Genomic DNA, 11248 nt, shown 5'->3' on the forward strand with positions numbered 1-11248 from the left:
AAGAACAGTGCCTGGCACATTGCATGTGGTTAAGCAAGAGGTAAGACTACTATCATCTCACTTAACGTCATCAATAGGTTCTGTGATTTCAGGCAAACTAATGAATAATGAAACCAGTTTTACCACAGGCTAATTGATATAAACCAGAGTTCACTTCCTACAGCATCTCATCAACGTTATAATGAAATGACTTTAAACAAAACAATGTTATTTGAGGACCTGCTGTACTCAACAGGAAGGCCTTGCCCACTTACGAACTAAGATCAGGTAATTCTACTCTTGACATGGACAACTGGTCTACCTTTGGAAGACTTACAAACAGTAAAAGCTGTAAAACTGAGGGTTATGCAGGAGAAGATGATATAAGAGAACACAACTTTGTAACTCCTGGACAAACTCAACAGGTGAATCACTCAAAGCAGACTTGTGAAAGAACAGAACAAAGATCCATAAAAAGAACTACACAAAATGGAGACAAGCAATCTACCAGACGCAGAGTTCAAAACACTGCTTATAAAGATATTCAGTGATCTTAATGAGACCTTCAACAGATAGGAAACATAAAAATGGAGATAGAAAACATAAAAAAGAACCAGTCAGAAATGAAGAATACAGTAACTGAAATAAAGAATATATTAGAGGGAATCAACAGTAGATTAGATGAAACAGAGGATCGAATCAGCTTTGGAAGCTAAGGTAGCAGAAAACACCCAATCAGACAGCAAAAAGAAAGAAGAATCCAAAAAAATGAGGATAGTTTAAGGGGCCTCTGGGACAATATCACGCGTACCAACGTTCGTATCATAGGCGTACTAGAAGGAGAAGAGAGACAGCAAGGAATTGAAAACCTATTTGGAGAAATAATGATAGAAAATTTCCCTAACCTGGCGAAGGAAATAGATATACAAGCCAGGAAGCACGGAGAGTCCCAAACAAGATGAATCCAAAGAGACATGCACCAAGATGCATCATAATTAAAATGCCAAAGGTTAAAGACAAAGAAAAACTCTTGAAAGCAGCAAGAGAAAAGCAGTTAGTTACCTACACAGGAGCTCCTATAAGATTGTCAGCTGATTTCTTAACAGAAACTTTCCAGGCTAGAAGGGATTAGCATGCAATATTCAAAGTGATAAAAGGCAAGGACCTACAACCAAGGTTACTCTACCCAGCAAAGCTATCATTTAGAATCGAAGGACAGATAAAGAGCTTCCCAGACAAGAAAAAGTTGAAGTTCATCACCACCAAACAAAATAAGACTTTGAAACAAAGTCTATAACAAGAGACAAAGGACCCAGTAATCCTATTTCTGGGTATTTATCCAAAAAAATCCAAAACAATACTTCGAAAAGGTGCATCCGTATGTTCACTGCAGCATTATTTATAATAGCCAAGATATGGAGGCAGCCTGGGTGCCCATCAATGGATGAATGGATAAAGAAGTGGTACATATATACAAAGGAATATTACTCTGCTATAGAAAAGGATGAAATCTTGTCATTTGCAACCACATGAATGGACCTAGAGAATACTATGCTAAGTGAAATAAGTCAGACTGAGAAAGACAAATACCATATGATGTCACTTATATGTGGAATCTAAAAAACAAAATAAACAAACAAAACAGAAACAAACTCATAAATACAGAGAACATTTTGAGTGTTACCAAATGGGAGGGGGCAGGGGGTGCTAAGTGAAAAAGAGGAAGGAATTAAGTACAATTGGTAGTTACAAAGTAGTCACAGGGATGTAAAATATAACATAAGGAATATAGTCAATATTATCGTAATCACTGCTTATAGTGTCAGATGGGGACTAGATTTATCAGGGTGATTACTTCATAAGTTATATAAATGTCTAATCACTGTGTTGTACAGTTGAACTAATATTGTATGTCAACTGAAAATACAAAATTTTTTAAAAGATAAACCTGTCACTTAAGAAGTTTATGGGTATCAACTGGTTCTCCAAAACCAAATTATTTAATATTTTGGATGCTTGGGGTGGGGCAGGAGAGGGTAGAAAGCATGGTACACAAGTACTTAAATATGTAACAGAGCCCTTTTCTACCACATAGGAAGTGAGGATTATTTCAAAAGGTACTTATAAAAATATGTACCATTTTTCAGGGCAGCCGGATGGCTCAGTTGGTTAGAGCATGAGCTCTCAACAACAAGGTTGTCGGTTCAATTCCCACATGGGATGGTGGGCTGTGCCCCCTGTAACTAACGCTTGAAAACGGCAACAGGACTTGGAGCTGAGCTGCACCCTCCACAACTAGATTGAAGGACAATGACTTGGAGCTGATGGGCCCTGTAGAAACACACTGTTCCTCAATATTCCCCAATAAAAAAATTAATATATATATATATATATATATATATATATATATATATATATATATATAATATCATTTTAAAAATTAAGAGAAATAAGGATCTACATTGTGACTATTAATAAACACTTGGGGAGGGAAGCCTTCAAAAAAATAACTGTTGGGGCTGGCCCGGTGGCTCAGGTGGTTGGAGCTCCGTGCTCCTAACTTCAAAGGCTGCCGGTTCAATTCCCACATGGGCCAGTGGACTCTCCACCACAAGGTTGCCAGTTCAATTCTTCCAGTCCCGCAAGGGATGGTGGGCTCCGCCCCCTGCAACTAAGATTGAACACGGCACCTTGAGCTGAGCTGCCTCCCGGATGGCTCAGTTGGTTGGAGCGCATCCTCTCAACCAAAAGGTTGCCAATTTGATTCCTCGACTCCCGCAAGGATGGTGGGCTGTGTCCCCTGCAACTAGCAATGGCAACTGGACCTGGAGCTGAGCTGCGCCCTCCACAACTAAGACTGAAAGGACAACTTGAAGCTGAACGGCACTCTCCATAACTAAGATTGAAAGGAAAACAACTTGGCTTGGAAAAAAAGTCCTGGAAGTACACACTGTTCCCCAATAAAGTCCTGATCCCCTACCCCAATAAAATAAAATGAAATAGTTATTTTTCTGGTATGGAGCCAAAATGTTCTAATTTGATGTACACATTGATACTCTATGATTCTAAAAAACTTTTCCTAATTATGAAAGACATACATGCTTAATGTGGAAAACTTGGAAAGAAAAAGTCACAAAGAAAAATAATTCATTATTCTACCAACTTTCTAATAAATATATATTTTTATATAAAATATATATTTTATCATATATGTATATAATATGGTATATAGTCCACCACAAGGAAGCTTATTAATTCTGTAATATGCCAAAAACATAAGAGGTTAAAACTTTCTTTTCCAGTCTTTCAGAATTTGTTTTTAGAAATATGAGGTTGGTGCAAAAGTAACCATGGTTTTTGCAATTATTTTTAAACTGTTAAACCGCAATGACTTTTGCACCAACCTAATACTATTCAATTTTTCCTAACCCAGATAATGTTAATTCCTTCATATCAAACAAGATGATTAAAATATTATAATCATAACTACATCTTAAAATCATAGTTCATAATACAACTGGATGTCAAATCAACTTTATGGTTTCTGAATCCTTCCACTTAGTTACTTATAACCTGGACAACAAATCATTTAAAGTTTCTCATATTGTTCCATGACCTCAAATCTAGATCCTGTCATACTTTATTTGTCACAGGAAGGGTCAATGAAACCAAAGATTAATTTGATGCTTCTTTCAGCCCTATTACTGCTTCCTTTTCTTAAGAGATAACGTCTTTTGTCTTCCAGAGCCCTGATCCTCATTGTACACTGCGTCCTTATTATTTTCCTAACAAAGGTACCTGCAATAAGACATGGAGGTTCAGAGTGGATTCTCTCTACTCCCTCTCAGTAGGTGCCAGACTGATGAATTAGGGAACTTCTTAGAAAAATAAGTCAGCTCTGCGTCCAGTCACCATTCAGATGCACTAGGTTAAGCATCTTGGTATGTGGCAATCTTTTACATAATAGTAACTGAACATTTTGAGAGTCTCGATTATCTACTGCATGCCAGAGACACTGTGCTACAGACTTGGCCTGTCTCTAGCTAATCTTTATGCCAAGCCTATGGGGTACTACCTGACTCCTTTTACAATTACTGAAGCTCAAGCCAGGATGAGTGCCTTGCTCAGGGGGTCACAGGAATGCTGCAGAGCTACGTGGTGTCCCAACCAGGAGTGTCTAGCCCAGAGTCCCATCAGCTCATCCTGTAGACACAACCTATATTCAGGGTTTGTATCAAAAATGTGTGCGGTTGTCAATGGGTCTTATTTGTTCTCCAAATATCTCTAGAAAACACTAGCCCAGGCTGCCTCATGATGGGTCCTGCTGCCAAGGACAAGTGAGCACTGGATGATGCGAGGGGCTCGGGCAGAGCAGCAATGGGCCCACTGTGACCTCCATCACCTGGGAGGGAAGCCAGGTTGTGGTGATGATGATGATGATGATGATGATGATGAGTAGAATGAAGAAATAAAGTGGAGTCACTGTGGTTAAGCTGCCATATTATTAAAAGAAAGTAGGCTGAGGTATAAGGAAACAATTCTATTCTTGCCTTAACTAGCCTGGGAACTTAAATTTCTGAAGTTCCAGTCCTGCGTCAATACCTGGATGCACTTCAGTTCGTTTTGTATCAATGCCTGGACACACATCAAAGCTTCAGTTAAGCATCTGAATGTCCCCAAGAAGAAAACGTTCCATTACTCAGACCACTGGACAGCTGGAAGATTACAACCTGGGGCCAATCAGCAAGCAAAGAATGCAGGGCTAACTTTTTTCCAAATGTGTGCTTTTTACCTTAAAACTCTCAAACTGTTCTTTCTCCTTCGGAACACTCTGGGTATTGCCGAGTTGTTGCCCCTTTGCAAACCCTTAAGGCCCCTCACTAAATCTTTGTCCTTTATTTCTGGCCAAAGTCTCCTGACACTTTTGAGCTCTGGTGGACTGATGCCTTCATTACAGTCCTCCCCGTGGCAGGCTCTTAACACGGCGTCTCTCCCGTAATCCTCACGACAGTCCTTGCCTGTCATTATTCTGATTTTACAAATAAGCACTAAAGCGCTGAGAAATTCAGCCATTGCGTTCAGCCACCCAGGTGACCGGCAGAACTCCCGATCCCCTCCCCGCGGCATCCCAGGGCCCTCAGGTGACCCACGTAACCCTCTCGACCCTCCCAGGGGAGGGTCCCCTTCCAGTCCTTTCTCCGCCCCTCTACCCACCCCGCGCGGCTTCCTGCGCAGTCGGCCGCTGCTCCCGGAAGCCCCCAGGCTGGGGATGGGGAGACCGGCGGGAGGTGCCCGCTGTCCCCGCCGTCGCTGGGACCTCGGTGTCGGCGGCTGCCGCGACAACCCCACTTACTTCGATCGCGAAGCAGGGCGCCCGCAGCTCGCAGGGCCGCAGCCATGTTTGTGCCGAGTGCAAGCTTTCTCGGGACAGCCGCGGCCCGGGACCTGGATTCCTCCCGCGACGACGCGCTCAGGGGCCGGCCCCACCAGCGCCCAGCCGCAGCGCGCCCCCGCCGGCACCCCCCGAGCCCTTATCTCCCTCGCGGTCTCCCTCTGCGCCCCCGTGGCGCGCCCACTCATTCGCTGCGGAGCCCGGGCAGGGCCGCGGGGGCGGGGCCAGGCGAAGACACGCCCCTCGCAGGGAGCCGGCCCAGGCCCAGTGCGGCCCCAAGTGTAAGAAAGGGCGCCGGGCTCAGCTAGCGGCTCCCTCCGCGCCACCACCACTGAAGCCATGCTAGACCCCGGGTCACCGTGGACGGATGCCCTGATTGCATGTGCCAACCTGACCAAGTCAGAAATAACAGCCACAGCTCAGCAAAGAACTTTCTGTACATTTCCATCACTGTTACTTAGCTATAAGGATGCTTTGCTTCAGTTCTCCAGTTTGCATACCTAATTACAACACAACTGTGCCAACTCTGTTTTGTTTTGCTTTGTTTTCAGAATGGCAGAAGACACTCATGACATTCAGTTTCTCCGTAGTATCTCTATGAAGCAGAGTTTGACAGATGGGATAGAAAACAAACATTGCACTAACAGGAGAGCTTTAGGAAAAGTGAAGGCCAGTCTGGTGAATGCATTTCTTAAAGGGATGGTATAGTGAGGTTTGTTAGAATCAGGTCCGCGCACCTTCACCAGGTGAGCGCCTGGCCCCAGTCCGGGACGGAGCAGGCCCCTCCCGCCTTTCTAGTCAGTCCTACATTCCCGCATTTGCATCCGCCAACCCTGCCCAGATGTTCAGTGTGTCATGGAGAACAAGACCACCCCTTGGAACACAAAGGTCTCAGGCATCATTCGTTCATTGAATAATTACTGAGCACCTACTGTGTGCACCGGGAAAACAGGAGTGAACGGAGTAGACAAGGGCCTTACACGGGAGTTAAGGGAGAGTTAGAAAACAATCATATGTACTAGTTTGGGTGATGATGAGCATTAGAAAGAAGAATGAATCAACATAGCGAGATGGTGGGGAGGCTAACATAATTTGAAATAGATGGGTCAGAGAACTCCTCACTGACATCTGGGCAACGGCCTTAAGACAGTCAAGGGGGCAAGCCATGTGGAACATTCCTGCAAGATGAAGTCTAGACTGGGTTGAAGCTAAACTATGTGCTCTTGATTGCATTAGTTTATTGTTAATGTTAGTTCTCCTTAGGGTTATAAGCCCAATGTAAAATGTCAAATTAAACGGGTTGCCTTTCATATTACCGACATGATCTTCAAATCCAAGCAGATGTTCCCTGAGAAACGGACAGTGACACTTGCTCCAAGTATCAAACTGCTTTCCTACACATTTTGCTAACTTGCTACTCTCCTTACGAAAATGGTATCAGTTTCATTTGCCCTTTAAAGAAGTGATCTTCGTGGATTATAGACTTCTCTACCTAAAGCCTAAATCTATTTCTTTTCAATAAATTATACTAAAAGATTCTACATTTTGAAATACTGTGCTGGGAAAAGTGTAGAGCAGGCCAGAGAACTAGAAAAGGCCAAGGGTGTCAGATGTCTCAGCCGCCTCTGGGAGGTCTGGATAAGTCACCCCCCCAGCTGGGTGCTGTGCCCCTCCTGCTAGGTGGAGATAACAGGGCTCTTCTGGCCCCTCGCAGGCTAATGGGGATGATTAGTGACGAGGCATAAAGGTGCCACATCTCACATCATCAACAGTTGGGAGGGGTTAAATTTGTATCTGACCAGAAAGGAGAAAGGAGCTAGAAAAACATGCTTTATTAAAGTTATCAACATATTTTTTTTAATGAATTAACACCATTTCGTACATTTTACTCATAGCCTGTGTTTTGATTTTTACTGACTTTTTAAAAACTCAGTCAGCATTCCTCATGTTAAAACCTCCTGGTGCACATATAAGACGGGTTATAAATGGAAACAGAACCTCATTATTTTTCCCCAACAGAGTATCATAACAATTGTTATTTCTAATCCATGGCTTAGTTCTTACAAACATCAAATATAACAGCTTTCCAATGCGTGAATTTTTATGTTCCTATGAAATGAAAGCAGATAAAATGTGCTTTATATCGGTCCTTTTCAAAACTGATTAGAAAACAGCCCATAACCCAGAAATTGTGAATTCTAAATCTGGGTTTACTAAGAAAACCAGAAAGGCCCTTGAAAGGCCAAAGAAATTTATAAAACAATATGGGATTTATATACATACATACATACATTTTTATTTCTATAAATGCATTTTTATTTATATATTTATATTATATGAATGCATTTTTCTAGCTCACATATACGTATTTAAAATAAAATGATACCTGCTTCCTTTAACAATCAGAAGGCCAAATCCCTGGGCCAACTCAGAGAAGTGGCACACACCCCCCCTCGAAGGAGAGGGTTTGTCTGAGCCAGGGTGACTTAATTAGTGAAGAAAGCACTCTCCTGTCACAGAAAGCACTCCGAGTTCAGCCTCTGGTCCTAAATAAAATGAATTTGTCGGTTTCAGCTCAATGCTTCAGGGAAGGGAGGATTGCCTAATTCATTATTTGCCATGATTGGCACCTCTGAGCTACACAAACTAAATTTAGATTACTCAATTCTGTTTCCTTAATCAGAAAAACAACAGGGCAAGTGGGGGTGGTGGTCAATTTTCGAGAAACAGTGGCTGTGTGAGGCAAACAAATGATTACTCAGAGAAATCTGATCGATTGTCCCCACAATTGTTTTACGGCAAAGAGGCTACCAAACCCAGGCCAATTTGACGTGCATTTTGACTTCCCCTCTTAACGCCACAGAGCCGTAAGCCCACCAGTGGTGAGAGTCTACTATGAGCAAAGCAACGTGAAGGCTAAAAACGTAAAGACTGAATCAGATTCTCAACTAGCTCATTCATTTATGAAGTAAATACAGTATGTATGGAGAGCCTCCCTATGTCAGGTAGGTGGTGGGCACTGGGCACACAGCCAGTGCCATCTCTAGTGTCATGGCACTTACATTGTAGAAGGCAAGGCAGACAATAAACAAAAGATATACAGTAAAATGTCAGGTATGGCTAGGGACCACGAAGAACCATAAGAGGCAAAGGAATGTGGAGAGGCAGAACTGCTGGTTTTGGTGCTGCCACTGGACATGGCCTCTGCAAAGCTGGCATTTGAGTAGGAACCCGAGGGGAGTGAGGGAGGCTGTCCGCAGGGCTTTGCAAGCAGAATGGTCCAGAGCAGAAAGGCTGCAACACATTTGAGGCTTGTATTAGTTTCCTAGGACTGGTGGAACAACATACCACAAACCAGGTGGCTTAACACGTTGCGTACGGATCACGAGAATCTTCACGAGGGATTTAAACCCCGCCGTACACAACATGTTAAAACAACAGAAATGTATCATCCTCCAGTTCTGAAGGCTGGAAGTCCCAAATCAAGGTGTCCGGAGGGCCGTGCTCCCTCTAAAATATGGAGGCAAGGATCCTTCCGTCTCTTCCTTGCTTCTCCTTGGCATTCCGTGGCTTGCAGCTGCATCACTCATCTCCTCCTTCATCGTCACACGGCTTTCTCCTTGTGTGTCTGTCTTCACAGGACAATCGTCCCCTCTTATAAGGACATCAGTCATGGTGGATTAAAGGCCCATCCTATTAACCTCACCTTAACTCAATTACATCTGCAAAGACCCTGTTTCCAATAAGGTGACGTCTACAAGGACCACAGGTGAGGATTTCCACATATCTTTGGGGGCACACAATTCAACCCATAGCAAGGCTTTGGAGGAACAGCAAGGAGACCGTGTCTCAAGAGCGTGTAGGTGCAGTGGGAAGAAATGTCAGCCAATGGATGCAGGACTTTGTGGGCGATGAAAGACCGTCTTACCGGGTGATGTCCCTCCAGCAGTGATCTGTGCTTACGTTTCAGAAGGCTCAGTTTGTCTGCGGTGTGGAGAACAACCTGGCGCCCCCGCTCCAGTGTGAAGACATGTGCTGTGTAACTAAATGCGTTCATTTTCTCCTAGGGGGTGTGGTTTTTTTTGAGCGCATATTGGTCAAGAACGGTTTTTTCTGGCGCTCCTGCTCCCTGGATGGTGGAAGGGTCCTCACAGAGCCTTCCCAGGTGCCTCTGCCAAGATCCAGGGATTTCATCAGTCTTGGACGGGCTTTGTGTTAATTTCTTGGCTCCATAGTCCTGCTCCTTGCAGGTGTGTGTGTACATTGAAATCAGGAGAGTTGATTCTTCCCAGGAAGCTTTCATTCCCTCTCCTGAGCCCTGGGCAAATAGCAAGCTTCCTGGTCCTCCGGCCTACAGGGTGTTTCCTAGATTTCTTTTCAAAGAAGGGCCAGCCGTCCGAGGTGTCCGAGGTCCGGCTTCATGTAGGCCCTTACTTCCCCTTCCTGTGGAGGAGCTGGGGACATGATGTGTTCATTTTGTGAAAATGCATGGAGTCACACGTTTATGATGTATGCCCTTTTCTGTATGAATGTTATACTTTAATAAAAGGTTCTTTGAAAGGCCCCCCAGTGCCTTTATCTGGGTTCAATTCTCCCTGTAATCCCCCATCCCTAACCTAATAGCTCTGGCTTTGAGACCCTCTCTACTGCCTCCCCTCCAGTTCTGATGCCTAGAGATTTTCCTTTCGTACTCAGCAAAGGTTTGGGGGGGTGGAGGGAATTATATTTATCCCGGAAATCTACCTGTTTAGGGTCGGGAAGCAAGAGGGGAGCATAAGATTCCCTGTGATGATTTTAAGCTGAGAGGATGAAGGAATGCTTTTTCATCACGGTGGTTTTAGAATTTACAAGAAGGGTAGGCTTGAATATACTGAATGTGGGAGGCATACGACCAAGGCAGAAGAGCACATGATAGATACCCAGAGCAAGTAAGGCATCCACACTGGATATGGGAAGAGCTCAGAGAGGAGGCTGGGGAGAGAAGGCCGAGGGCCAAGCCTGAATATGCCGAGGACCCGGACCTTGTAGGCTAATGGGAGTCACTGATAGTCCTGACAGTGAGAGGCCTGTTCCCGGCTCTGCTCAGAGGAAACTAATTAAGCAAGCAGTGTAAGCTATAGTATGCAAGGGAGGCGAGGCAGGCTGAACAAATAGGAGACAGTGGCCACCATTCACAGAGGTGTTGAGGGGAGTGGCCATGGGAAGCAGTGTACTTAATGGCACATTGGAGATCACAGGCAAGTCGAAATCAGGCAACTCCAAGGTTTCCAGGCCTGGCGAGGCCAAAACAGAGACACACTGGTCAGCAGCACAGCTGTTTAGAGACAGAGATCAGTGTGCTTTTTTTATTGTTTGTTTCCATATTGCTTTGTTTCCACTTGGATGTTTTACGTAGCAGGAAGGACAAACAGGTACAGGTATCCGACAGGAAGTTTTGGTGGTCATCAATATAGAAATAAGGATTGAAACTAACCATTCATTCATTCACTCATTTTTTTTTTATGAAACAATCTCCAGAGAATTCATCACTTTCCTTGCTAATTTGTCCTTCCTAATAGCTAATAATTGAACTTTTTTTGTTTTCCTTTTCACTGATGTCCATTCCCTTTTGATCTGTCTTCAAATAAAGAGTAAAGACCTTTGGGTACAGACAGGGACTCTTAAGACATGGATGTAATTTCACTCCTTCTCCAAAATCCCACTAAACAGAGATTTTGCTGTAGGTGGTGGTGTTTTGTTTGTTTTCAAGCACAAATCGAAAAGGATGGGAAAAAAAGTAAAGGGAACCACAGCAACGTAATTTTGGAAGCTGGAAGGGAGATGGATAAATGGTTAATGATTTAGCAGACCCAAGAAAGCTGAATTGTAAGCCAAGAA

General features: G+C 43.9%; 1 protein-coding gene and 1 long non-coding RNA gene across 2 annotated transcripts in view; one reads left to right on the forward strand and one right to left on the reverse strand.

The window, feature by feature from the left end:
- Window positions 1–5607, reverse strand: part of FECH (ferrochelatase) — a 35052-nt gene extending 29445 nt beyond the window's left edge. The window contains exon 1 of the mRNA XM_019755318.3: window positions 5333–5607. Coding sequence (XP_019610877.3) covers window positions 5333–5378 — 46 coding nt within the window. The 5' untranslated portion in view covers window positions 5379–5607. The remainder of the gene's footprint in view (window positions 1–5332) is intronic.
- Window positions 5608–8192: 2585 nt separating this feature from the next.
- On the forward strand, window positions 8193–9450 carry LOC141573135 (uncharacterized). Its single transcript, XR_012498738.2, has 3 exons — window positions 8193–8376; window positions 9012–9140; window positions 9342–9450. It is a non-coding gene; the product is annotated as an uncharacterized LOC141573135 (long non-coding RNA).
- The last annotated feature ends 1798 nt before the right edge of the window (window positions 9451–11248 follow it).

This window comes from Rhinolophus sinicus, chromosome 4 (genome assembly GCF_057876585.1).
Source record: "Rhinolophus sinicus isolate RSI-liver-muscle chromosome 4, RSI-T2T, whole genome shotgun sequence".
Lineage (NCBI taxonomy): Eukaryota > Metazoa > Chordata > Mammalia > Chiroptera > Rhinolophidae > Rhinolophus > Rhinolophus sinicus.